This window comes from Lissotriton helveticus, chromosome 7, assembly GCF_964261635.1.
Source record: "Lissotriton helveticus chromosome 7, aLisHel1.1, whole genome shotgun sequence".
Lineage (NCBI taxonomy): Eukaryota > Metazoa > Chordata > Amphibia > Caudata > Salamandridae > Lissotriton > Lissotriton helveticus.
The window spans coordinates 1549908270-1549936051 of NC_136068.1; the positions used below are offsets into that span (position 1 = coordinate 1549908270).

At 42.6% G+C, this 27782-nt stretch overlaps 1 protein-coding gene across 3 annotated transcripts in view; it reads right to left on the reverse strand.

The window, feature by feature from the left end:
• Positions 1-27782, reverse strand: part of TNNT1 (troponin T1, slow skeletal type) — a 64758-nt gene that overhangs the window by 19521 nt on the left and 17455 nt on the right. For all 3 annotated transcript variants that reach the window (XM_078655019.1, XM_078655018.1, XM_078655017.1), the window contains 6 exons: positions 18371-18392; positions 17396-17456; positions 14331-14447; positions 3364-3441; positions 3076-3189; positions 902-1011 (listed from right to left, as the gene is read on the reverse strand). In XM_078655019.1, coding sequence (XP_078511145.1) covers positions 902-1011; positions 3076-3189; positions 3364-3441; positions 14331-14447; positions 17396-17456; positions 18371-18392 — 502 coding nt within the window. The remainder of the gene's footprint in view (positions 1-901; positions 1012-3075; positions 3190-3363; positions 3442-14330; positions 14448-17395; positions 17457-18370; positions 18393-27782) is intronic.

A 27782-nucleotide genomic window follows, 5' to 3' on the forward strand; every position in this document is an offset into this window, starting at 1 on the left:
GAGATTAAAGGACAAGAGGTGAGTTCAGTCATTAGGTTGTCTAGAAGATGTTGTCTTTGAAGGATTTGAAGATTTAGTCTTCTCTTTTATGTTGACCTTGTTTTGTCGATAGGGTGAAAAGCTGGGGGATATGGATGTCAAAGTGGTCGGTCCAGTCCAGTGAAATGGACGGTTAGCATTGTATTGTTTGTGATATTAAGAAAACAAGGTCAAAAATGTGGCCTTTGTAGTTGTTGGTGTGTGAAAGTTTGTACCATGCTGAGTGTATTGATGAGGTTGAAGAGGATGTCTCTTATAATTTGTTTTAACTAGTGTTGTCAGGGAGGTTGAAGGAACCCAACAAGATGATGGTGCTGTGCTGGATGGATGGAGATCTATAAATTCATCAAATAAGCCCTTGTTCTGCCTGCGAGACCTGTTCCATGACATGGAAGGTGGCAGTCTAAGTTGCAGAGAGTGGAAAATGACAGGTCAGCAGCTCCATGGAGCGGAGTGTTTCTTGCTTTTGCTAGGGTGCAGGTCCTGAGAGAGGGCAGTTTTTAAAGGAGTGATTTGCTACTTGGTCTGCTATTAAAGCATATTTCTCAGACAGTTGGGAAGAAGCAAGAGTAATAATGCAGGTTAAATTGCTATACATCCCCCAATAGTACAGTGCAAAGTAACAGTTGCTAAAATACCAGCACAGAACACTAAATCAACTTTTCATATATCATTCCTGAACAGAATACTTCCTGCTACAATTCCAACACTGAACAACATTACAACCTGTTGTGCCCACAGTGTGATGTTTAGCACCTAGAGATGCCTTGGTTTAGAATGCCTTCTAAAAATCGTCTTCCATTCAGTCCAGGACAACCTGCGGAATAGTTTTGCTTTCCACCATCCTTCCAGGCCTGCTTACCTGAGGGTGTGCTCACTCTGATTTTCCACATTCAGTGGCTTGAGTCTTTCGGACAAGATTTTCCTCTTCATCTCTCTACCCGTTTGTCTCTTTCCCCTCTTCTGCTCAGCCTACAAGACAACATAGGAAATTACTCTCCAAGCAGGCACACCACATCACCATTTTGGTGCTAGGAAGGTATTCCTTTTTTATGTTTCTGTTTTATAATTTTATTTGAGCTAACAAAGATCACACATAAGGTCAATCTTTACAAATGTTCCAGAATCTCCAGTGACAAAGTCCTGGCAACACAAGCAGGGCGATCATGAGTGTTCCTTGTGTGTACCAGCTGGACATGCAAACACATAGGGACAATGGATATAGGAGCAATCATTCGACTAGGATAGGGAAAGGAGGGACAGAACTCTCTACATTTTCCTTCCACCCTAAGTTGGAGTACAGCAGTGAACGCAAGGGCAGGAAACCCACTCAGAAGGATTGATTAGTACAGACTACACAACAGAGAACAGAGGCTGTGATCAAGAGGCTCTGACATAGATTAGATAAGAGAGATCTGTCCAATGAAACAGAAAAGACAGCTGGAAACAGCATGCGCTCACACAACCCTAGAAACCAAGTGTAAGAAAAAGCCAATGTTGCTGTTGCTAATAATGAGGCCCACCAAGACTCCAAAAATGATAGAAAGCACACAGACAGAACAGTTACCAGTTACACAGGCACCCCTGCTTAACTTATATCATATCTACATTGGTTCAGTTAGAAGGTTGGCAGGTATCGAAAATCCTCACGACTCAATGACACACTCATATATGCAAATGATGGATGATACTCGTACCTGCAGTCTTTGTAATGCTAGATTGAGTAGTGTGCAAATGCATAAATGTAATGCAGTTACATGCATTAAGAATGCAGACGACCATTTAGAAGTAAAAATGGCTACCTTTCATTCTACTACTTAAGTGTACCTCCATTTATCAAGAATGTCAAAATCCTGAAATACACAAACGTTATTTCTAAATGAGTCGGCCTAGATCTGCTGAGACGTGGGAGATGACTTAGCTGGATCTGTGCTGATATTACCTTACTTTCAACTTCATGGGAAACTGGTGAGGACCAGAGGCAGCTCTACCGTTGATGAGTGATTACTGCCTACAAAAGCACAAACTATGGGGCAGATTTACAAGGAAATGTCGGAGCGCAGGGTTGTGCCAAATTTGGCAGCCCTGCGCTCCGACATTTCCAAAAAGCAGGAATGTGTTGAATTTACAAGAATACACTGCACCACTGTGTTTTCCCTAGCGCTGGCGCTAAAATTAGATGCCTAGCACCAATGCAGGTACCCTTGGACTATAGTGCAAGAGTGCCTGCGTTGCAAGAAATGATTGTTTATGTGCAGGAAGGTATCTCTTTCTGCACATAAACAATCAATAATGGTGATTTGTTACTTCTATGTGTGCTGCAGAATGCAGCACACACAGAAAAGGCGAAATTGAGGAGAAATATAAATATTTCTCCTCGTTTCGCCATTCTAAAGCCTGCTATTGCATGGCGTTAGTTTTTGGCGCTGCCTCGGATTTATAAATCCTTGTACATCTGGGGCAGCGTCAAAAAGCAATGGGTGTTGTGGTGGAATGCCCACAGCAACACCCGTTACATGCCTTTTCATGCAAAGTGATGCATGCAAAGGGTCCGTAGTTAGAAGGCTGAAAGTGACGTTCTGGTGGCGCTATCACCTTGTAAATATATCCCAATGTGTCTGTATGACCTCACCATACATATTTCTATTCTTACTTGAAAATAACTTTTTCTCTTGAAATTTGTCCATAATAAATGTAATCAATTTATGGCATTGTTTCCGAAGTTCTAATGTAACATAACTGTTCATATGTCTCACACCCGGTCTTATGTAAAGTACTCTGTCACCCATTTGGGTCTTGTTCATGCTATAGAAAACTGCAAATAAATACAAATGTATATGCTCTGCTTCAGTGCATAGCAATCCTCGAGTCAATGCTTAAGTATAAAGATCATCAACTGGTCTGGGGACCAGGTTGAGCTGCACATTGCCATTAAAGCCCAACGATCCACATCCTTCCTTATAGCTTTGGCACCAACACATCATCCAACTCCTTTCCCTTTTATACGCTCACTGTAGTTAACCAAACGAATCTCACCTTAACAAGGTAGCCACCAAAGTGAGCACCCATGTTGGAGAGAACTTTCTTTTTCTTGGCATCATCATCAGCACGTTTCTTGGCCTCCTCTTCCTCTTTCCTCATTTTTTCCTCCTGGGAGTGAAGTAGTGGAAGCATGTTATTGTCAGGAATTGAGTCATGGACTACATGCAAACATATTTCCTACATCCACCTTTGGATAGATTGAGCACACCCTTCCACCCCAGAATTCAGTTTTTTGAACAACTTAGGACAAGGCTGAAAGCTCCTCTTGCATTATGTACTCACCGCCAGCCGCGTCTGTCTCTCGCGTTCCTTCTCTGTTCGGAAGCGTTGCTGCTCCGCCCTCTCAGCTCGGCGGTGCTCCTAACACGAGAAAGTGAAAAGCATCATTAACCACAGTCTCCGAAAACTTTGGCAGGGGTACAAGGCATGATTCACAAATATAAACCTACCCTTTTGTGTTAGATTATGTTTCTTTTTGTGTTCACAAACTACAAGTTAATAGAACGTTTACGACTGCGGGTACTCCACAGTCGGGGCGGAGAACTGCACACATAAAACAAGCATTTGCAATGCAATAGGTCTCGCATTAGGAAAGTTTGAGCTATTGGTACTGTAAATGACAAATGTTTTATTTATGTGTTGGTTTTGAAAATAGCGAAATTAATAGCTTTGTCATTTACAATGCCAATAGTTTTAATTTTCGCAAATGTGACACCTATAGCATTTGTAATGCAATATGTTTTGTATTTACGTGACCTAGATGTATTGATATTACAAATAAAAATGGCTTTTAATTTTTTTAAGAATTAATACTTAAATAAAAGTTATTGTAATTTATAATGGCAATAGCTTTTGTAAATATTTAAAGATTATGTTCATTGTATTTTATTGTGACGGAAATCCAAGAACAGAAGTGAAATATTAACATCTTTTTGTGACATTTGTAATAAAGCTTGAAACATTGAGAGAACATATTTGAACCAGTTGTTGTTGAATGGTTGCACATATTGATGCTGTGGTGGCACTGAGTGATGTTGTGGTGGTGACGAGTGATGCTGTGGCGTTCAATAATGCTGTGGTAGCGCATAGTGATGTTGTGGTGCCCCTGAGTGATGCTGTGGTGGTGCTGAGTGATGCTGTAGTGATGCGATAGCTAGATAGAGTGAGTGCGATAGATAGAGTAAGTGCGATAGATGAGGGCGATAGAGTGAGTGCGATAGATAGACAGATAGATAAAGTGAGGGCGATAGATAGATAGACAGATAGATAAAGTGTATTTATGTTGCATTGAGTAGAGTGTAAGTATGAGGTGTGCAATTATGTTGCATATAATTATGTGGCACTGAGTGGTATTTGGAGTGTATGTTCCATTGCAGAGTGTGTGAGGGTGCAGAGTGTGTGAGGGTGAAGAGTGTGTGAGGGTGCAGAGTGTGCAGTGTGTGTGAGGGTGCAGTGTGTGTGAGGGTGCAGTGTGTGTGCGGGTGCAGTGTGTGTGCCGGTGCAGTGTGTGTGCGGGTGCAGTGTGTGAGTGTGCGGTGTGTGAGGGTGCGGTGTGTGAGGGTGCGGTGTGTGAGGGTGCGGTGTGTGAGGGTGCGGTGTGTGAGGGTGCGGCGTGTGAGGGTGCAGTGTGTGAGGGTGCAGAGTGTGTGAGGGTGCAGTGTGTGTGAGGGTGCAGTGTGTGTGAGGATGAAGTGTGTGAGGGTGCAGTGTGTGAGGGTGCAGTGTGTGTGAGGGTGCGGTGTGTGTGAGGGTGCAGTGTGTGTGAGGGTGCAGTGTGTGTGTGAGGGTGCAGTGTGTGTGAGGGTGCAGTGTGTGTGCAGTTTGTGTGAGGGTGCAGTGTGTGTGAGGGTGCAGTGTGTGTGCAGGTGCGGTGTATGTGCGGGTGCAGTGTGTGTGTGGGTGCAGTGTGTGTGTGTGCAGTGTGTGTGAGGTTGCGGTGTGTGAGGGTGCGGTGTGTGAGGGTGCGGTGTGTGAGGGTGGGGTGTGAGGGTGTGGCGTGTGAGGGGGTAGTGTGTGTGAGGGTGCAGTGTGTGTGTATGGGTGCGGTGTGTGAGGGTGCGGTGTGTGTGTGGGTGCGGTGTGTGTGTGGGTGCGGTGTGTGTGGGTGCGGTGTGTGTGGGTGTGTGAGGGTGCGGTGTGTGTGGGGGGCAGTGTGTGTGGGGGCGGTGTGTGAGGGTGCGGTGTGTGAGGGTGCGGTGTGTGAGGGTGCGGTGTGTGAGGGTGCAGTGTGTGAGGGTGCGGTGTGTGAGGGTGCGGTGTGTGAGGGTGCGGTGTGTGAGGGTGCAGTGTGTGAGGGTGTGGTGTGAGGGTGCAGTGTGTGTGAGGGTGCAGTGTGGCAACAGACATGATCTATCAGCCATAAACAGGACCAGGCAGCTGTGCTCAGATCTTAAAGGGAGCAAACTTTCCAATGAATGAAGAAAATAACAAATAAGCTGTGTGTGAGGGTGCAGTGTGTGTGAGGGTGCAGAGTGTGTGAGGGTGCAGAGTGTTTGTGTGTGGGTGCGGTGTGTGTGGGTGCGGTGTGTGTGTGGGTGCGGTGTGTTTGGGTGCGGTGTGTGTGTGTGGTGTGTGTGAGTGTGCAGTGTGTGAGGGTTCAGTGTGTGTGAGGGTGCGGTGTGTGAGGGTGCGGTATGTGAGGGTGCGGTGTGTGAAGGTGCAGTGTGTGTGTGTGAGGGTGCAGTGTGTGCGTGAGGGAACAGTGTGTGTGAGGGTGCGGTGTGTAAGGGTGCAGTGTGTGTGAGGGTGCAGTGTGTGTAAGGTTGCGGTGTGTGAGGGTGCAGTGTGTGTGAGGGTGCAGTGTGGCTACAGACATGATCTATTAGCCATAAACAGGACCAGGCAGCTGTGTTCAGATCTTAAAGGGAGTAAACTTTCCAATGAATGAAGAAAATAACAGATAAGCTGTGTGTGAGGGTGCAGAGTGGGTGAGGGTGCAGAGTGTGTGAGGGTGCAGAGTGTGTGAGGGTGCAGAGTGTGTGAGGGTGCAGAGTGTGTGTGTGAGGGTGCAGAGTGTGTGTGTGTGGTGTGTGTGTGGGTGCGGTGTGTGTGTGGGTGCAGTGTGTGTGTGGGTGCGGTGTGTGTGTGGGTACAGTGTATGGGTGTGGGTGTGTGCGGTGTGTGTGTGGGTGTGTGTGGGTGAGGTGTGTGAGGGTGCAGTGTGTGAGGGTTCAGTGTGTGAGGGTGCAGTGTGTGAGGGTGCAGTGTGTGAGGGTGCGGTGTGTGTGCGAGGGTGCGGTGTGTGTGCGAGGGTGCGGTCTGTGTGAGGGTGCGGTGTGTGTGAGGGTGCGGTGTGTGAGGGTGCGGTGTGTGAAGGTGCGGTGTGTGAGGGTGCGGTGTGTGAGGGTGCGGTGTGTGAGGGTGCAGTGTGTGTGAGGGTGCGGTGTATGAGGGTGTGGTGTGTGAGGGTGGACAGCATCAGGGGAGGTTCTCATCCCTTATGTCTCAGACGTGAACAACCACCTGGATAATTCAAGCAATTTCTGGTGCAACCCTGGCGTAGCACAGGTACATCCATTCCAAAATGGCAGAGTGGGTTCAATGAAGGTTCTTAATATCAAGGCACTATGGAACCCTCCTGCGGTTACCGTGGACAATACACTCATGTCTTTAGGATGTCCCCATTATGAAAGTAATATTCAGGACAATATTCCCCCAGAACTGGGCTGACTGAAATGATTCTCAAACATATAAGGATGCCTGACTAGCTGAAGCCCCGTTCTGTGGTTCCCTACATTTTGACTAAAAGTGTGACTTGTCACAGCAAGTCGGAAATGGGACTGGGAACCTATTATGATCCTGTTCTGCCTGCACATGGCCGCTTAAACGGTAGCTTCCGCAGACTATCATAGATCAAGTGATAAACGTACGAATGCGATTGCGTGTGAATGGGGGTTGAATCGTGCACTCTTAATGGGAGCGAACGTGTGAAGGGATGATTTGAACACTGGGTTGTGAAAGAACAAATAAAATACACGTGCAACCAAGCGTACACATACAGACAGATGCGCGTGTGCGCGCGCGGAAACAGACACGAGAACAACAGAGGATGCAGAAGGATAGTTTGCGGCAGGAATGGACAACAGACTCAAAGAATAAAAAAAAAACAAGCAGACTGAACTCCTTTCGCCTGCATACTGCATTATATTCAATAAAGGCCAAGGATTTAAAGGCCTTGCACACTGTATGCAGAGGCTAGTAACGGATTGTGCACGGAGCAAGGGTGGCCTCATCTTTCCAGCAGAGAGGCCACCCACTGAATGGGCACGACTCCATCCTTGCAGCTAAAGAGACCAAGGGCTGAATGTACACTGGATTCCTTGCCGTGCAAGTAATCCCTTCAGAGATTTATACGCAGCCTGCCCGTCGCTAATGTTGAATAAAATGTCATCTTATTATTTTTTATGAGAATATTTGCCCACGAAATTGGTGCCTGCCTCGCGGGCGGGCTCAGGCGCAGTCTCGGCCTCTGTTTGCGCTCGGAGCTCCGACGGGGCTCTCTCTGCACGGGATCAGGTGTGACTGCAGCTAATAAGCTTTGGTCGCACCGACCTCGGTCCATCGCCCCCCCCCCCCCCCCCCCCCCCCAGAGTTGGCAGAGGCTGCGTTCATTTCAGTAGCAGATTGGGAGCACCGTTTCCTTCCGTCAGAGTCAGACCATCAGCCTATCAATGTAACATGCTCTTTTCATATAGCGCTTAATGCAATTGCGGTCTCACTTTGTAGCGCTGTGCATATTTTATTGACTTGTATCTACAGCTTTACACAACTATACAATCTATAGACACGACTCTTCTTTTCATGTAGGAAGCCCTTTCTGTTCTCTTCCCACTCTTACCTACACAGAAGTAAATATTTGACATTACCCAAGGCTGGAATTCACAATCGTTTGTAGAAGAACACACACAAGAAACCAGCAACTTATGGGCGTTTGCCTACTTTCAAGGCATCACATCACCTACTCCTTTCCACTGTGTGTAGATATTCACACACTTCAAATGACAGCATGCTCTCATAAGTGTACTAGTGAGTAAATCCATTTGTCTGTGTAAAGTCACATCTTTTTCATTTCAAAATATTTATTATTTTAAGGAGCACATAAGGAAATAAGATACAAACAGTAGTGATACCATTGTAATCAGAAAACTACAAAAAACTACAAGCAACATATGAGTATAAAAAAAAAAACAAATAATGCGAAGCATACATCAATATATGCGGTCTACTAAAATCAGATAAAAAGTCAATTAAAGAATAGAAATTAAAAATCAGTAGACATACGTAACTATGGTAACACTATCAGGTTATATTTGTGGGAAAAAAGAAGGGAAGGATATGAGAAGGTAGAGAAGAAAGAGAACAGAGAAAAAGAAGAAAAGGATAGAGAAGGAAAAGAAGGAAAAAGGAGGAGGAGAAAAAGACAGAAAGGAGAGCAGGAGAAAAAGGACTTCCGTAGAGCCTTCCTAAACGGAGAAAACAGAAATTAATCAGGCATATCAAAGGGAAATTGCGCAACGTAAAGTCACATCTTTTAAATAACAAAATACATTTTATACTTGTACGACGAGCAGCTGTGCATCTACATTCAATTTAAGTGCGTTCACATGGTACCAGGAAGAGGCCTAATGTACATAACCCCAAATCAATTACGATATAGTAATGTACTTTTACAAATATGAGATGTGCAATTCAAAAGAAATCTGACGGAAATTAAGGAAGGGAGCACAGTTTTGAAGCGTCCTGACCTGTACCCTCTGGAAGTGTCCCTGCAAAGGTGGTTCACTGAATCTAAAGAAACATCCATAACAATTAATGTTGATTTGACTCATACTTTTCAATTAAACGTACTATTATACATGAACGCAGATGTTAAATTTTGTTTGCACCAGACTCGTTTTTTTTTTTTTAATGGAAGATACAGTTCATTTTCCGAGTGTCTCCCCAGGCCTCTGTCCTGCAGCCAGGCCAGGGTCTGTTCACACAGGCAGCAACGGGGAGGGGGGAGGAGAGGGGGAATAGTCACATAAAGGCGTGCTGCTTAAGTAACTAGAACTGAGCACTTGTCTTTGCGCAATGATCTAATGTTTTCATACGAGTGCAGTCCTGTGGGAAAAACAGCTTGTTATTGTGCTGAAAACTGTCAGGAATCATAAGTGGGTGCACATTTAACACTAAATAGGAATCGAAATATTCTAGTTGAAACTTAATGTTTTCACCGAATACAAAATAAATAATACTGAAAACTAAAAAGATGTGCATTAAACTTAATGTCGACAGATACTGACAGCATTGTTTAAAAATAAGAAAGTCCCATTAAACCGAGCGCAAATGCCCTTCTCAGTTATATAGCGCTCTGAATCCTGTAGGCGCTGATATGAATATAATACATCACTTCAGAGTCGGCCGTCAGCCACAGATCTACCGAACAGTCCGGAGAGCACAATCTATAGACGTGCTACTGCAGTGATGACTTTGTCAGAGACTGCGGCTCTCGAGGACATCTTGCTGTCTTGCTCCTCATGCTATTGAATGTAGGGAGCAGTTAACATAGACAGTAGCGATCTACGGGCTAGGGAGGGTTAGGAGATATTCAGAACGCAATGTGCGTGCAGACAGAGGCATGATGGCTCAAGGCAGGCCTTGGACTCGGAGTCATCACTCCTGGTTCACATCACACTCGCACTTTACTGTTTACTTCATGCGAGTCCATGGCCTGCCCTGAGCAAACTTTGCCTCCGGCTCGGGCACAGGGCATCTGACTGCGTGCAAGTAAGTACAATGCCACTGCGCGGCCCCGGATAGAAGAAGGCTGCAAGAAAGGCAGGGGCCGGTGCAGGGCCTTTAACATAACCCTGGAGGCCCGGACTTTAATGATATTCTTTCCCAGCCGGAGCTAATCTACCGCCGGTGACCATAACGCTGTGTCACGCTAGCCACCACTCTCAAGAAAAAAAAAAGCAGCGTTGGTAATGGCTGCTGTTACAGTACTTACGGTTGGTGGTGGTGGTAGGCAGCCGGGAGCAGTACTAGTACTGCCTGCCTTTACTCGATAGGCCGGGTGGCCTAGGCCTGCTGCTGCCTGCACTCAAAGTCGTCTGCCTGAACCACTGATGATGCGAGGTGCGTGGTGCGTGCGGGTGGGCCGGGCGTGGCATTTTGGAAAAAAACTCTACGCACACGCACGAGAATGATTTTAAATGCTTTTTAGCATGCACGATTTCTTTACAAATGAAACTAAATGTATCGCCATTGATAGAGCGACTAGCTTCTGCCTGAGATTCTAACCTGTGTGACCAGAACACTACACAGGCCTGGGCAGATGTTCAGTCTACAACTGCGATCTAATTTCCGAAGCTCCCATTGGTGGACTTTCCTCGCTCGCCCCCACCCAACAGTCTCGTCGGATGTCTGCCTGTAATCTCGGGCACGCATGCGCAGAGAGGCCTGGATGTCACGGAGACTGCACATGAAGCTGCGGAGCAACAGAATACACATATCATTCTGATGGTAGGGAGGGGGGGCGGCGGTGTGTGTGTGTGCGCGTGGGGGAGGGGCGGCGGCTGTGTGTGTGTGTGCACACATGTGTGTATGAGTCTGTGTGTGTATGCGCGTGCCTTCGCCGGCCACAGTAATGCTGTGTGTGGTGTGTGTGCACGCGCGAAGCGCGTCCACAGACCACAATCTGCTCGTGCCCCAGCCTGTCTCCGTTGAGAGCATTCTCAACCACAATAGGTCGAGAGAGCTCGACCTAAAAAAGATATATTTTTTACAAAGGTAAACTTACACTTGTCTGCAGCTTTATGTTTTTTTTGTATTCAAAAACACATTCGGGATCTATGTTATTTTATAGGCTCCAAATTCATTTACCACCAAACTCATCACGTTAATTTCATATAGACCTTTTAATCTGAAAAATACATAAAGGTTAGGATATTCCTACCATCCGGTCAATCTCACAGAGTCCTATTGCATCTATGTTTGAAAATAAATCATGGCAAATACTATATAGCATTTTATTAAATGTGAAGATCAATAGAGAATGTTTTCTCACATTAAATTAGTCCTCCATCAATAATGGTAGTGGTGCAGTCTTTAGTGCTCCTTCTAGTTCTACAAGTAATAATTCTGATACATTTACTGATATCACTTCCCAATATTGCTAATAGTGCTGACATCCATACTGCCACTACTATTATTAGCAACATTACAGGTACTGGTACCAGTGCTAGATGTAGATCACCAAATAATACTACTGGCATTTCTACAAGAAAAAATATGTATGCATGTGGTATTTGTATAGCATAACATTATTCAAAATGTAGTAGAGTGTGGAAAAGGGTCAAAGACTGTTATACAATCAGAAAGTAAATATGCATGGAGGTGCTGCGGTTTGTGAGTAGAGATTGACTATTTACGAATACCACTGCATGTGCCACTAACCAAGGTCCTAATTCTAGAGGTAGTAAACTACATCCCACTGCTGATACTAGCACTATTACTACAACAACAGCTATTACTACTCCTGCTGTTATTACTAAAACTGGTACCACTATCACTAATCCTACTACTAGTACTGCTACTAATGGTGCGCCTAGTGTTACAGATAGTGCTTAAGCACTAACTTCACTCCACTCTTATTGCTTCATCAAGTTCTTCAATGTATACTGATACTACTAGTCCAATTATAGGTGCTACTCTGGCTGGTCCCTTTGCCAATTTTAGTTTTCTTTGTATAGAAAACAGACAAAGTGTTGAAAGCTAATAAAATTGAATCCACTACTGTTACTAGTGCTACATCTAGTAACACAACAACGTCCGATATTGCATTTTCTAGTGCTACTACTATTGCTCCCACTACCACCTTTAGTACTAGTTGTCATATAACTACCAGTAAGTCTAGAACTACACCTTAGTAGGAGAAGACCTCCTACTAGCCCATCATAGTTTACGTGGTCCTCTTTGATTACAAAGATGATGAGAAGATACCTGTGAGTCATAATTCAATGCATAGGTTACTCTATGAAATTGATTTGATGTATAAGGTACCCAGTGGATTTGCTCTCAATGAGTTGAGCCAACAGCGCTTCTTTATACACAGCTCTTCTGTTAATTTAAAAGTGAACATCTAGAGGGATTGTCAAGTTTGCACATTTTTAGATGATGCACATATGTCACATGGTTAACATTCCTGAGAGAGTGGTAAATCTGCAGAACTGATCTGTTTGAAGACAATTACGGTTCAATGAAGCTAAATGAATATGGTGCTGAAACTTTGAAGAATATAGCAGGTTGGAATGTGAGGTCTTAAGTAACCAATCAAGAGGGGGAGGTCTCATCTGGAATGGTGTGTCAAGCACTAAAGAGCATGCAGTTTGAAATATATATATGGAGTGTTGTGTTGTGCCCATTTTGAAGGCCACACCAAGGATATTCTGTCCAGTTTTGAATACGTACATCAGTGTCCAGTTTTGGAGACCAATTCTAGGGTACATTGTATGCCGGTCTAAAGGCCACAGTTTTTAATTTTTTGTTCCGCTGTAGACACCAAGGCGCCTTTGTATTAAAAGTTGATTTGATGAAAGTGGTGGCAATTGCACACAAACGTTTACAGAATCAACTTAAATTTTGAAGACCAACCAATGTATTAATGTGTTGCTTTGCAAAATCACCATTCATTGTGGTTTGCAATCTGACTTACCTCCTCAAAATGCGTGAAGTAGTTTGCTAAATGTGATCATTATGATTAGCAACAATCACAGGAATGGTGGCATGCTGGGCTCATCAGGCCGCCATGTATGTGACTGCTTTTCAAATAAGGAATCTTTTTGTAAATGCAGCACATGGGATACTTTTTTTTCTCAAGGACCACTTCCTATTCCTAAAAATAGTTTTTGAGGACCGCTTTTCGTTTGCAAATGAGTTACCACCTCCTTTGAAGCCTTGGTAAAAAAAGATATTTGACATTAATAGAAACCATAAGGAATCGGTATTTGGATGGGACACTCTCAACATGCCCCATCCAAATACCAATTCTTCATGGCTCTCTAAACCAATGTAATGATTTGGAAAACATACTCCAAATTGTTTAATTGGCTTAGTACATTTCAAAAGGGGTTTTAGCACGTACAACACCTCTAATGTACTGAATCAGAGAGTTTTCGAGTGTTAAAACCCTTAGTATGTGAGGCTCTAAGGGCTAGATGTAGGTAAGTAATATTTACCGACTCTTAAATACCGAATTTTACCGATTCGGTATTTAAGAGTCGGTAAATATGAAGGGGGGACATGTAGGGAAATCCAGGTGTTTTTTTACCGAATCGGTAAAAATCGGTATTTACCGATTCGGTAAATACCGACCGGTAATGCCTATTCATTCCTATGGGCTTTGAAGCCCATAGGAATGAATGGGCATTACCGATTCGGTATTTACCAAATCGGTAAATACCGAATTTCACAAGGGTGCAGGGGGTGTCACTTTGACACCCTCTAGCACCCCCAAAACAGGTTCGGGTGCCATGTGGCAGGCATACCTGCCCTAAGGGCAGGTCTGCCTGTCATATGGCACAGGTGTGCATGCACACATGTGCATGCACACCGGAATCGGTATTTTACCATCAAATTGAATTTGATGGTAAAATACCGATTCGGAAAGGCTTGTGGGACTCAGAAGAGTCCCACCTACATCTCAAAATTACCGAATTGGTAAAAATACCGATTCGGTAATTTACAGAATCGGTAAATTTACTGATCGGTAAATTTACCGATTCTGCCCCCTACATCTCAAAATCCATTTACCGACCGGTAACAGCCTACCTACATCTGTCCCTAAATTTCTGGATAATATAGAATAAATCCAGAATCACTTAAAATGTAAGTCCTACGAGTAAAGGGACAAACATGTTACTATGTTGACATTGATGGCAAAGAGGGAGAAGGAGATTCAATACAATAGACCTAGAACAGTTTGTTCATAGAGTGAATTAACACAACACGTTATTAACTTGAAGCATTCTCCTAGAATAGAGGTAAGGAAATATAGGGAAAGTGGGGGTGAGGCTCAGGAGTAATATAGAAAAATAATACATGCACGAAAATAGCAGTGAAGGCATGGAGCAGTCCCCAACAGAAATAGTGGTGAGAGAAAATAATTCCAAATGAACAGGACACAGGTTGTCTGGAAAAGGTGGGAATACAGAAACCTGGGAGGAGGAAATTCTAAGTGTGAATGGATCATGATCCTGCAGACTTACAATTCTCTCCATCAGTGCAATCAGCTCCTCCTCTTCTTTCTTGCGCTGCTCGAAGTGGACATCTATCAAGGTCTGGAGCTCCAGCAGGTCTTTTTCCATGCGCTTTCTGTGGATGTCCTGGTTTGAAGGAAAATCATCATTAATTGAGCATAGATACAGCATTACCTTATATGTAATAGGGATTACCTGCCATCCCAACCCAATCTTCAAGCTCACCCACTATTCTGCACTTATCACTCATAGGCCATGTATATAAACCAAGAAGATATTTCCATGAAGCCTGGTACTGCCCTTTGCCTCGCCCATCAAGATTTCAACACACCAGTTCTGAAAGAGCCACTAAACAGGGCTAAACTCTCATTTGGTACTTACCAAACATCTGCACAAATATAACCAGATTCAGCCTCGCGATGAAAATGTTAAAAACTGTTCGCAAACACCACCCCTGGATGCCACAAATGAGTGTGTGCTACAAATGCCAATTTACTATAACATGTTTCTGGTACAGATAAGGTTTCAGATATCTCCATGTTAGTAGAACACCACTTTTCCATTCCTGCACTTCCTGTTACAAACTATTGTTTATTTAGTCTAATTTGTCCACTTGAAGTAAACTGAGACTACAACTACTAGAATGTATTAATTTCTTAAATGAGAACCGGATTGGAAATGTGGTGTCCTGCCAAATAGACCCACGTGGCCACCCTATCATAGATCAAGACCCAACATTTCTAGAGGCAGACTAGCCTTTGGAGAAGGGAGATATTCCTCATGGACCGGTGCCTCGGAAAGGCCTGTAGGTAGAGGAGGCATTTGCCTTTATTGTGACTGGTTGTGCCTCAGCCATCCAGTCTGTCAGAGGAACAGGCTTGTCAGGAAAACCGCCAATATCCATACAAGTCGGTTCATATCTAGAATTTCTGCATCATGGTCATCAGAGCAATGGTGGTCATTGTACATAGGATAACAAGAGAGTGTCTGGAACTCTGACATGCAATATGACACTACTTTATTGTACAGTATCTTGTACTGTAGTGCATTCTAACACCCTATTATAGACACCCCATTCAGGTGCATATCCAGTACCTAAAAGTGTTTCAGGCCGTCTTTATTTGGAGAGCAGTGGCTAATGAGGTGGGGTTGCTTAAATATAGAATCCCATTAATGTGCCATTGGTGTGATAGAGGTAAAAAAGTGCTCATTCACAGATATTTTATATGTTTATATTTTATAGATAACACTTGCCCACCTCAACCCAGATTTGCCCTGAAACACAGTCACACAATAATTATGAACACATTTACAGGAATGATGGGTAGCAGAAGCATCCCTAAAATGAATCAATGTTAGGGACAGAGTCTTTGGCCATGACTACGTGAGGCACACAATAACCCTGTTAATGCAAAGGGTGCAATTATGCAGGTTTTACATGAATGCTATCAGCTTTTGTTAGGAATGACAAGCATATCTCTCAAGTGACACCTCTAGTATTGATCCATTTTAGACAGCAGCGCTAGGAGTCAGGGTTTCATTATGTATTGCCACTTTGTACCTGTGGGGCTTACATCTGTGCACAAAGCAGCGCCAACATGTGTTTAGGAGAGGAAGGAATGCTCCTCACACCGTCAGGTGGCGTCTTGCTGGATGCCGTGCCAAGTAAGCAGTTGAGCATCCCTGCTTCCAGCTCTGCTCTGGCATCTTTGAGCTCTCACCCACAGAGAGTGGCATTCCTCAAGCTGCCTGGTTTGTCAAGCATATAGGGTAGTGGCAGGACTGCAAAATGCAACGCTGGGCAAAAGCTGTTAAACTTGGGCTTCTTACTTGTGTGCCAAATGAAGACCTGGGTTTTCAGGAAAGAAGCTTGTACAAAACATATAAATTGCTGTTTCCAAGATGCTAGTCTGCCCATAGGATGCTACTGAGATTCCAGATCCAATATCGAGTAAAGTCTTTTCCTGTGATGTCACATGATGTTATATGTGAGGATGTATTTCTAAGTGGAAGATGAGTCACAATGCATTTAGTTCCTTATTTTTCAGCATGTTTTTGTCTTCTTGCTGCTATAATGTCCCTGATATTTGCTTCTAGCAGTTGAAACTTCTACTAGATTGTACTTCTGGAGATTTGACCCAGCTCTTTTCTCCTTCATGATGCAAAGGGTACTTTACTGCCTTGCTAATTAACTCAGTGTTAATCTTCATTTGTAATCAAGGGCTACAATATTACCAAGGCAGTATTTTTTACACTCTGTGGTTTTCTGCTCCTAATTAGAACCCGTTAAGGAGACGCTTGACACCTAACACGTATATTTTTCTGTGCAGTGCGGCACTATGGATACTGGGCAGCCAAGAAGGGAGCTCAACAGACCTCAGTGTTCAGTCTATGACAAAGGGCAGATCCATTCATCAAGTGACGTGTTTTGCTAGTATTTATTCTATTCTTCAGCTCTTTGGCTTAGGGAAGACTGAGCGTGTCATTAGTGGGAAGACTGAGCGTGTCATTAGTGGGAAGACACAACCGTTGAAACTCGCAGACGAAAGGTGGTCATGCTCCCTTTTAGTATCATTTTATTGTCTGGCAGATATCCAGCCTCTTCTGATAATGGCCCTTCTGGATAAAGCTCCACCCAGGGCTTATCACTCAGTTCCAGACCATAGTCTACATCTATTCTGAACCCCACTTCCAAAGACTTTGGAAGACCCCAATTTCCCCACCTAATTACTCCTTTCCTTACCCTACCTTGCCCCCCAGCTCTCCTTTTTGATTACACCCCTCCTAAAATGCTTGGGAACACACAAGGGCATCCAAGAAGGGCATGTACCTATGTCATACTTGTGCATTATGTCTCTGTGTGCACTAAAACACAAGTCTACTCTCCACTTAGCCCAAACTGAGAATGTTTCATCTGAAACAAGAAGGCACCAGGAATGAAGCATCCCTATATTGCACTGTTGCTATCATGCTTGTATGAAATAAAACGCCAACACTATGATTAACAATTTTGACACTACAGATGAGGTGGTATGACCCCAGATGAGAGTACTAGTCAACTCTGCACTACTTACATCAAAGTCTACCCTCTCCCCCTCTGGGATCTTCGGAGGCGCCAGCTGAGTAAGCAGAGGTCTGAGGAGAGAGGGAACATCGGCAAGGTCAGAGGTAGAAATCGTTTCACAGCAACGGTAAACCAAAGATGAACCTTACAACGCGCACCTGAAGCATGGGCACCGGCCTAGAATGGAGTGCACGCTAAGCTGGTGCTATAACTGAGCTGTTAATGCTCCTACTGCAGAAAACCGCGTGCAACTGGTCAACGTTTCATCCTTTAAATGTTGATACAGTGAGGGCTAATGATGGAATAACACTAGTTAGCAGAGCCTTCAGGCTAAGGGGCTTATTTACAAGACCCAGTCTTATTTACAATTTCAATTTGTTTGACATTCCGGTGGTGCAGAGTGCAGAGCCACATCTACGAGGCCACGAAAAGCCACCGGAGAGGCATGTCATGGGCGTTGCAGTTGCTGTTGCCACTCAACGCCCATGGTATTTGACACATTCCTGCACATAAACAATTGTGCCAACAACGCAGGCACCCTTGAACCATGGTGCAAGGATCCTGCATTGGTGCAAAGCAGCCATTTGTGCATCAGCGCAGTGAAAGAGGACAGGAATGTGTTGTATCTCATAAACGCAGTGAATTCCTGCTCTTTTCTTTTGACGCCGGGCAGCGCAGCAAAGTGACTTCTTGTAAACGAGGTCCTCAGTTTTTTAGAGCATCATAACGGGTTTACTATCATATTGTATCAGAACAGCTCAGCGAAGCAAAAATAGTAAAATATATTTTTTAATTGAAGGTCAAAGTATATTTTGATATTATACCATTCTATTATTTTTTATGCGTTGTATTCCATGCAATATATGCCTTACCTTGATATCGTAAAGATTTTGCATACTACTTCTTTTTAAACGGTTTTCTAAGCTTTATGTTGGCGATTAAATTGCTGTTAAGCCTGCTAACAAAACAGATATGAACCACTTACTTTGGCCTAGGGCGTTCCTCCTCTTTGAAGGGGCAAGGGAAAAAGAAAGAGAGACAATAGATTACCAGAGGCCCTCTGTTCCCTCAATGGTACTGTCAGTCACAGGCAGCATGCAGTGGAAACAATCAGGAGCAGACAATGACATGTTCAACAACTTCCTACAAGACATTTCTATCACATAGGTTACACTGACGTGATTGGCTAGAGGGTGAACCTATTGACTAAAGCTCATTCTAGGATTCTTGGCAATGTTAGGCAGCTTCTTGAAACACCGCCAGTGTGTGTGAGTATTAAATCCCCTGCTAACATCAACGATGGTTCTGCAACATACCTTCTTGATTAGAGAGGCAACAACCCTAGCATTAGAAGACCGAATAAATAACCATGCTTATAAACATTGACAACATGTACAATGTCAGGCAGATGCCCGAGCAGAATCCCTGTCTCCCTTCAATGTGCCCGGATCCTGGTTTCTGCCATTTGGTTTGCACCAAGCCCATCGGTATCGGCTTCCGACAAGGTGCAACCCAGTACAGTTTGTGTTGCAACAGTGGAAATCTTCCCAGTGATGGTGTCATGCAGGCGCACAGTGTGGACCAGAGGGCTGGCCTATGCAGCCTGTCTTTGGCCAGAACTGCACGCTGCACTAGCATGGGAGACCACCGTCTTCTTTCAAATTATGTCAAACCATGTTGACCACACTCCATTTCCTGTCACTTATGTTGATGCCCTGCCCCTTACAGCAGTTCACTCCTCTTCCTCTGTCCAGTCTTTCAGCAGTTGGCTTGTCCTGATAGCCAAAGCGCGTCAGGGACTACAGGCCTGCCCTGAGGAGTTTTGAAGGCGTCCAAACACCTTCCCATCCAGACCGTAATAGGGAAGCGCTCACATTAGTCTGAGAATGCATTTTACCGGGAATCCATGCCATCCTGATAATTCTTACATTATGTATAATGTGTGTTTGTATGACTGTGTTATTAAAAGAAACATACACTCAACCCCGACTTATGCAGACAGTGCGCTCCGATATACTTTCAATGATAGGGACCACCACAAATTAATGTTCTGCTTCTGTGTAGACAATCCGCGACCATATCTAGTGCTCCGCTGCTCTGTAGCTAGGTTTGTGATGCACAAATACACATTCTTTTGCTTGCCCTAGAAATTAAAAGGCTTTGGTCCCCTTCATTCCTAATCCAGCCCTTCACCCCACAAGCTAGGATGAGGTCCAATGGTTCCCGTCTTCCACCACAATCTGAAGGTGTAGAAACATAAACTCAAAGAGCCCCACTTTCCCCTTTTCAATCCGGCACCTTACTATGCAATCCAGGGATTTTGAGGCCTGTCAGACATTCCTCAAATAAGGGGCTACAGGAGTGAGTTCCTTAAGTGTCTCCCAATAAAGATGTATCTTCCTTAGGTATCTCTTCATCAAGATCTTGACCAAGATTCAAGATTTCTTAGGGGTTCCTCTAAAGAGAAGAGTGCTTTCAGAAAAGAGTTCAAAGGGGCTTTTTTTAACACGTGTATGCCCATCTATACTGAAATAGCAGACAACACAACCAAATCAAGGACATAGTAGAAAACACACCCCTGTATAGTTCTAGTGTTGAGCCCCCAAATATTCTTACCAACCTAGAATATGTTCTTAGTTAATGTTTTACCATCTTGCTTTTTTTATTGACACAACCTGTGCAAATAGTTTGAAATGTTGGATTGATCAAACATGTTGCTCGGTCGAGATATAACTATGTAGTTATGGTTCAGGGTTGCAAAACATGTTTCCCGTGCAGCATCTGATGTAGGTGAAATGGTATGTGTGAGCTTGAAAAACATGTTCTTTGCTCAACACCTAATGTAGGGGATATGTTATGGCTTCAAAAAGGAAAGCTAAACACCAACGTTCCTACTTAACGACCGTGCGTGCCACAGGCTGATGCATTTTAATAACATAAAATGTTCATACAGTGTTATCTATTTAAATCCTGTAGACAGGATGCTTTTTGGTAGTAGGACTTGTGCTGTATAGGGAGTATTAGAGATTGTGAATTCACCAAGCCACCTGTGCAAATATTCATGAAATGTAGGTGTACTCTGATTCAGCGGCTAGGGCAATTCCAAGCAGCCTTATGGCTGATCTTTCAAGCCCCATGGGTGCAGGCTTCTGATTGCCCCAAAGGGATTCTTAGAGACCCTACAGATATTTAAGTTTATGCTCCTCAGATCCATACCATTAGTTCAGATATCCATAAATGGCCAGAAGTTGGGCCCACACATAAAGCCCTGAACCCAACAGATACTGGGATATTCGGGTTAGTACTGGGCCTTGTAGGCGTTCATAGCGTCACCTTTAAAATACTTACACCACACATCACTATGGGCCAAGTTTAGACCACATGTAAGAGTGCTTAAAAACAATGGATGTGTTAATAAACTATTTTTTTTAATTTTAGACTTAGGTTTGGATGGCAAGGCAGTGCTGTGTCTCACTAGAATCCTGTGTACACTACCAGAGAGTTTGGTTAGAAAAAACTACTGGGGAAGTCTATATGTTACATTGCATGCTATATGACATGTTGCATCATTTTACAGAGAGTACTATATGTCTTGGCAAACACTTATTGACTGCATATTTGACAACTTTTCTTATGCTCCCGCGTTACTGTTTGTAATTGTCCGAATAGCAATATATTATGTGACTTGTTCAGTAAATGCGATTAAGAAAATGCTATCTATTTTCAACCGATAGGGAGTTTTAGAAAATATTTACTTGATTTACAGTTGTGTGGGAATGGAAAAACGTCTAAATTGTTTTGGAAGACCTAAATCCCCCATGGAGCACTATGCTTGGAGGTATAATCCACTGGCTTAATTACTTCTTCTATAGTATTCCTTCTGTGACTTCCAGTGGACTGTCCACCTGAATCCTCCAATTCTGAAGGGGCACTTTCTCCGCAAATTGGAGGATTTTTTCTTAGCACACAACTATAAATCAGATCCTGTCTTTTCGAAATTTGTAGGAAGGGCCACAAAAATATAATCATGGAAGGAAGGTATTAGTGGATGAGGAAGGCTTTATTATGTTATTATTGGCGTATCACAGCAGATAGATTATCAAGAATGGAGCATAGCATATGATGAGACATTATTTAAAAGAAGTTTATATAATCAAAAATGGTAAAATAAATAAATATTCAGTTTCAAGAAATAATGCATTGTTCATGTGAACTACACTTTTATCTTACCTGTTGCATTGCCAAAATCTTGCCAGACTATATTAACTCTTTGAAGATGGTGAACTCTGTAGCCCCAGAACAGAGGGGCTAAAGCGGGCCTTGTATGGAATTTCTGGACCTTATGATTTCCAAAATCACAGCTGAGGATTTCTTTACACCACAGTCTAGCCAGAAATGTTTAAACACCGTTATCACTCTACTATGCTATTATAAGTGTGATGTTCTCTTTGCAGAATTATATGGGGTATATAGTTCAGTGGTAGAGCATTTGACGGCAGACTTATATGGTGAAAAATATATTTTTTATGAGTGGTTAAGGTATACTCTTCTATCCACTAATTGTTGATGGTACAAAGTTAAAGAGTAAGCAGACATGTTTTACTCTAGCATGTCTTGCCATAGAATGTTCTTGAGTTTTTCTTTTTTTCTTCAGTTCAGTTTAGTTAACTGAGTTAATCAAATGGGGTGTGTCATAGTCTAAGTTGGAGTACTTGATTTTATGTGGTTTAACGTGCCAGGACCCCCCATTGAGTAAGCACCTAAGTCAGAGTAGGCTGCATTATTAAGAGGCAACCATGTCCAATGTTCAGAGTAGTTATTTTTTATTGATTTGATTTACAGTTTTATATAGTGCAAACAAATACCTGGAGTCGTCTTGGCGCTGACGTAACGAGGTAGAGAGAGAAGATAGTGGTAATTAATTCCTAAAAAGCAATGTTTTTAGAGACGTCCAAAAACTCAAAAGGGAGGAACAGTTTTTATTTGCAGGGGAAGCATGTTCTTATTCCTTGTAGTACAGACCACAAAGCTCCTGCACTCCCCAAGAAGAAAGTTTATAAGGAGACACCACCAGAGTTCTGGCTGAGCGGGAACGAAGAGCCCTCTCAGGGGCAATCCTTCGGAGTTTTTCTCTTAAAAAGACAGAGCCAGATCCCTGATGCACTTTGTAAGTGATACAGAGGGCTTTAAACATTATTCTCTTTTGAACAGGGAGCCAGTGTAAGCTCACCAGAGCTCAAGAAGCAGATTCAAATCTGGGAATTGTAATTAGCAAGCCAGCCACCGAATTTGGAAGCATCTGAAGTTTTTCACTGGCCAATTATGTCAGATTTGGATACAGACCGTTGTAATGGTCCACTCTGGACATCACAAGGGCCAGAGCAACTGTCTTCAACAAAGTAAATGGGAGGAACTGAGCTATTTTCCTAATAACACAAAGCAGATAGAAGGAGGTGGAAATAACCTTGTTTACTTGATCTTTGTAAGTGAGTCTATTGTCAATCCATATTCCCAGATGTTTTACTTTTTCCACTGGCACTGAGAGCAGACCTAATTCATCTGGCCACCATGACAGGTTCCAGAAAGAAGTGTTGTTTCCGAAAAGAATAACTGCAGTTTTTGAAGAGTTAAGCTTAAGGCAATTGTTGTCCATCTATAAGCTGACAGCCTTCATTCAATTGTGGAAAGTGTCATTCAAATCTGCTCCTTTATTGGACAAAGAAACAACGATCTAGGTGATGTCTGGTATGATACTAGCAACAACCCAAAATAATTCACCAGAGCCGCTAGTGATGTTACATAAATGTTGAAGAGGGTTGGGCTTAACGATGACCCCTGGGGAACACTGTAAGGAAGGGAAAAACGTTGAGAAGTATATTCCTCCAGGGTCACTGTTTGCACTCGTTCTGTCAAAAAAGATTTAAATAGAGACAGTGCCAGACCACCTATCACCAGGCAATCTAACCGGTTGATCAGAAGATCATGGTTGACTGTGTCAAAGGTAGTTGTTAAGTCAAATATGATGAGGGCAGCATTACCCCCTCTATCTACTGAGGTCCTGGTCATCTCTGTGGCTACAATAAGGGCTAATTCTGCGGAATGCCCCTCACGGAACCCAAGTTGGGAATCATCCAATAGATTATTTGTCCAAGAATGCAGATAACTGAGAGTTTATTTAATTCTCAATCAGCTTGGCTAGAAATGGGAGCCTAGAAATCGGTCTATAACTGTTAGGATCTAAGATATTCAAATTGGAATTCTACAGCAATGGAGGACTCAAAGCAGATTTCCATGTCTTAGGAAGTATGCTGGTCCTAAAAACCACGTTAAAGATGGATGTGAGTTGTGAAGCCACCACATCAGGAATAAGTTGCAGGATTTTGGGGGACACGGATCCAAGGGGTAATCAGATTTGATGGTAAGAGTCATTTGTTTAAATTGGTCCTCTGAAAGTGATTTAAAATCTGAAAAAAGAGTCTTACTTCCAACCATAAGGTGGACATCATTGATGGTCTGAGGCATGGATATGTTGGAGGAAAATATATTAAATATAGTCTCCTGAAAGTTTAGTGACAGATTGGAAAAGAGCTTTGGTAGAACAGCTGGCTGATTCAATGGATCTAATAAAATATTCAGATTTGTCCTTGTAATGAGTTTTTTGTAATCTGTGAGCAAAGTTTTATATTTTTCTTTTTCCGTTTTATTATACTTTTTCCTCTAGTTCTTGTCTGCAACATTCCTGCTTGGCTGCCTGAAGCGTCTCACCAAACCAGGGCGAAGGAGGCTTTCTTCTCCTAAATACTTTCTGTATATTCGGATCTAATTTATATGCTACTGCAGTCAGCCAGTCTAAGTAGTTGGCCAACATTATATCAACAACTTCCATCTCTTCCAGCTGAGATTTAACCAGAAAGAGTTAAGTTCCATCACTTTCACAAGGTACCATGCCTGGGAAAGGGTTGGTGTACCCGATACTCTCATGGGAGCAGAGTTATTTAGCAGTGCAGTCTGCCAGCTGACTACACTATGGTCTGACCACATTATTGGAAGTATAAGTTAGTTAGTCTCTTCGGTTAATATGTAATGATGCACATATGTATGGACTAGGTAGGAGAGTTACCCCACAACCTGATATTACTAACTCTGCAAAACTTTCATTTCAACAATCATCAGATACCTTTTGCAGTTCTAACTAGGACCGATAAAGATCCTCATCTCTACATACAATCGTATTTGTAGACCAATGTGCACATACAGTGGTTTTTGATGTTAAAAGCTTAAGGGCCATATGTATCATTCCAAATTGCGATCGCAAACGCCGAAATTTGCAGAATTTCGGCAATTGCGATTGCCATTGGGCTCAGTGGTATGTATGAAAGCAAAACTGCCTCGCAAAATGAGGAATCGCAAAATTTGCGATTCCTTATTTTGCGTTTGCATTTAAGGAATCGCAAATCGCTATTCCTTAAATGTACTGTAAGAAGCACAGAAAAAGTGCAATTTGGCTTTAAGGAATCGCAAATTACCAACAACTTCAAGTTGGTGGTAATTTGCGATGTTTTTGAAAAATTCACTTTTTTGCATTTTTTTAAGTGCCATGTGGTGCTCATAACTCCCCTTAGGGCATGTATGTTGTGCCACATGTGCACACATGCACATTTCAGGGGTGCAACAGGGTGCCCTTTTGACACCCTGGCATCCTTGAAATTGCATTCTCAATTTGCGATTCTCTACTTGAGAATCGCAAATTGAGAATGTCTTCCCATTCATTCCTATGGGCCTCTAGGCCTATAGGAATGAATGGGCCTATGAATGAATAGGAATAGGAATAGGAATGAATGGGCCATTCCTATGGGCATCTAGGCCCATAGGAATGAATGGGGAGGTATTCCTTAATTGCGAATTGCAATTTGTGATTCCCAATTAAGGAATATGTAGGATTCGCAAAATTATTTGCAAATCCTACATACATAGCGTTTTGAGATTCTCAAATAGCAATTCTCTAAAAATCGCTATTCGAGAATCGCAAAACCTAATTTTTATACATATGACCCTAAGTCTTTATGTTGTCAATTAAGAAATCAAAAATGTGTTGATTTCCAAAATACAGATCTTATAGAAATATAAAACAATACTTATTACAAAAAGTATACATCATATCGAATCTCCATGAGTGCAAACATTACAATAACCAAAAAGCCCAATAGCTTATCCCTGGCCTCAAATACAATAGCAAACACAGTAACTGCTTTTCAGCCTCAAATATTAATCAATAAAAGTTGTTTTCTGAATTAGCTTAGTATATATATATATCAGGTCAGAGCAATTCTAATATCTAAGTATTTCATTTTGAATAAAGGGACTGTTCCTTCTGAAGAATTTGTGACTCGATATTTCCTAAAGATGGAACTAAGGATTTATCATCTCTTCCAAGAAAGGTTGTTAATTTAAGAGATTAGTTACACTGTATTTAACGTTCAAATCCCATATACGACACTCTTAACGTTTTTTTCTCTAAGACCTTTGTATTCTCCAAATCGGGTCAATCCCAATTCAAATTCATAAAATTCGATTTGGATCTATTTATCAAGGAATTTCCATAAATAGGGAAAATGCTGTCATCTCCAAACCTTTCAAATGAATGCATCACAGACTTCTTAGGAGACAAATTATTTGTGTCTTTAATTTGACTACATCTATAGCCCTTTCACTCAGAAGTCTTTTTACTTTGGCCATAGAAAGTGAGCTTTCTGATTATAAAATGTCGAGCCCTAAAGCAGAGTTGGTAGCAAAGTTTAAAATTATATTTGAAGGGATGTTGGACTGAATCAGTATATCCTTCTAGGATATAGGTGAAAGCTTTTCTTTACTGTTCTTACCCTTAATTAACAAAATTAGAAACCTTGGGGCACATGATTGCGCAAATCAATACGAAGAAAAGAAGCTTGATGTAGTTTACTCTGGCATCAAGAGCCAGTAGTTCTGCAGAATAAAGGGCTTGAGGGATTAGTTTCCCTATGATGGCCTTTTTTAATGGTTGTACCAAAAGGCAATACATTTTGATATCAAACCAATTAAGTACATTAGTTGTAAAGACTAAGAACATTTTTAATACAGCAATATTTCTGTAATTTCGCAAATTGCCTGCAAAGTGACGACCAAGATTTTTATAGCCAATACTTTTCATGCTTACCAAAGATCAGTGCCTCACCAAAGATCACCCCACTAGATGTAACACATTTGAAACAAGCATTTACAATGCAACGGTTTCGCCTTTGGAAAAGTTTGAGCTATTGGCATTGTTAATGACAAACTTTTTATTTATGTGTTGGTTTTGAAAACAGATAAATAAATGGCATTGTCATTTACAATGGCAATAGCTTAATCTCTCGCAAATGCGATTTGTATTGCAACTATTTCAGTTAGCATTTTGCACTACGATGAAAACTGGCTAAAGATAGATACAAAAAACAAGCCTTAGCTAGGAGGTAATACTCACCAGACAGAGACACCCGGCAAAAATGACTTCACTTAAACTATCATTGTCACAGCACTAAACATTGCACATCCTTCGTTGAATAACTGTTTGTTTACTGCACTAAAGATTGAAGATTACTCTAGTGTTATTTCTATAGTGCTCACATGATTCAGAGCAAAGAGGACTTTAGGAAAAACACTTGTAAACAAATAATCATCGTGGGGGGAATTATACTCAGGCATTGTAGAATTACAGTTCGTTTTGGAGCATGTAATGCTATAGACGGGAAATGGTTAAAGGTGCTGGTTCAGAATTTGTAGCTGTGGTTCTGTGCATTTGCAACGGGTGCATTTAGTCGCAAAGTTTCAAACTAGAAGACATGGAATTCATTCCTAGCCTAATAAACTGATCAAATTGTGTGATCCTGTGTAAATCATGTTTTGCCACTATGCCCTATTTCACTTTCGAGTTTGTGTTGGGCAGGAAAATACATTATTTTTTTAGAGGGGCCGGGCAAAGCTCCCACTCAGCCTGACCCTGGCTGCATGTCTCTTTCACAATAACTCCTCACTGCTCCAATATCTACAATCTCAGCCTTTCACAGAAAGTGCAGCAGACTCGGGTGAAATGTCGGTCCGATTACAGCTAGACGCGCCCCGCGTATTCTTCCTGTGGCCCAGTCCGCTGGCACACACTCTTATTATATAGCTCCTCACTAACTCTGTTGCGGGAATTAACAGGTGGGAGTGTAAGGAAGCAGCTGTCGTTCCGTTTAGTGCATGAGCCTGTATGAAAGAACAAAGCCGCAAAACATATCCAAGGGTCATTAACGGCCCTGTGAGAGGTAGAGAGGCTGGAGAGAGGGAGAAATGGAACATATGGAGAGATAAAGGAAGGGGGAGAGGGTGGAGAAAAACAG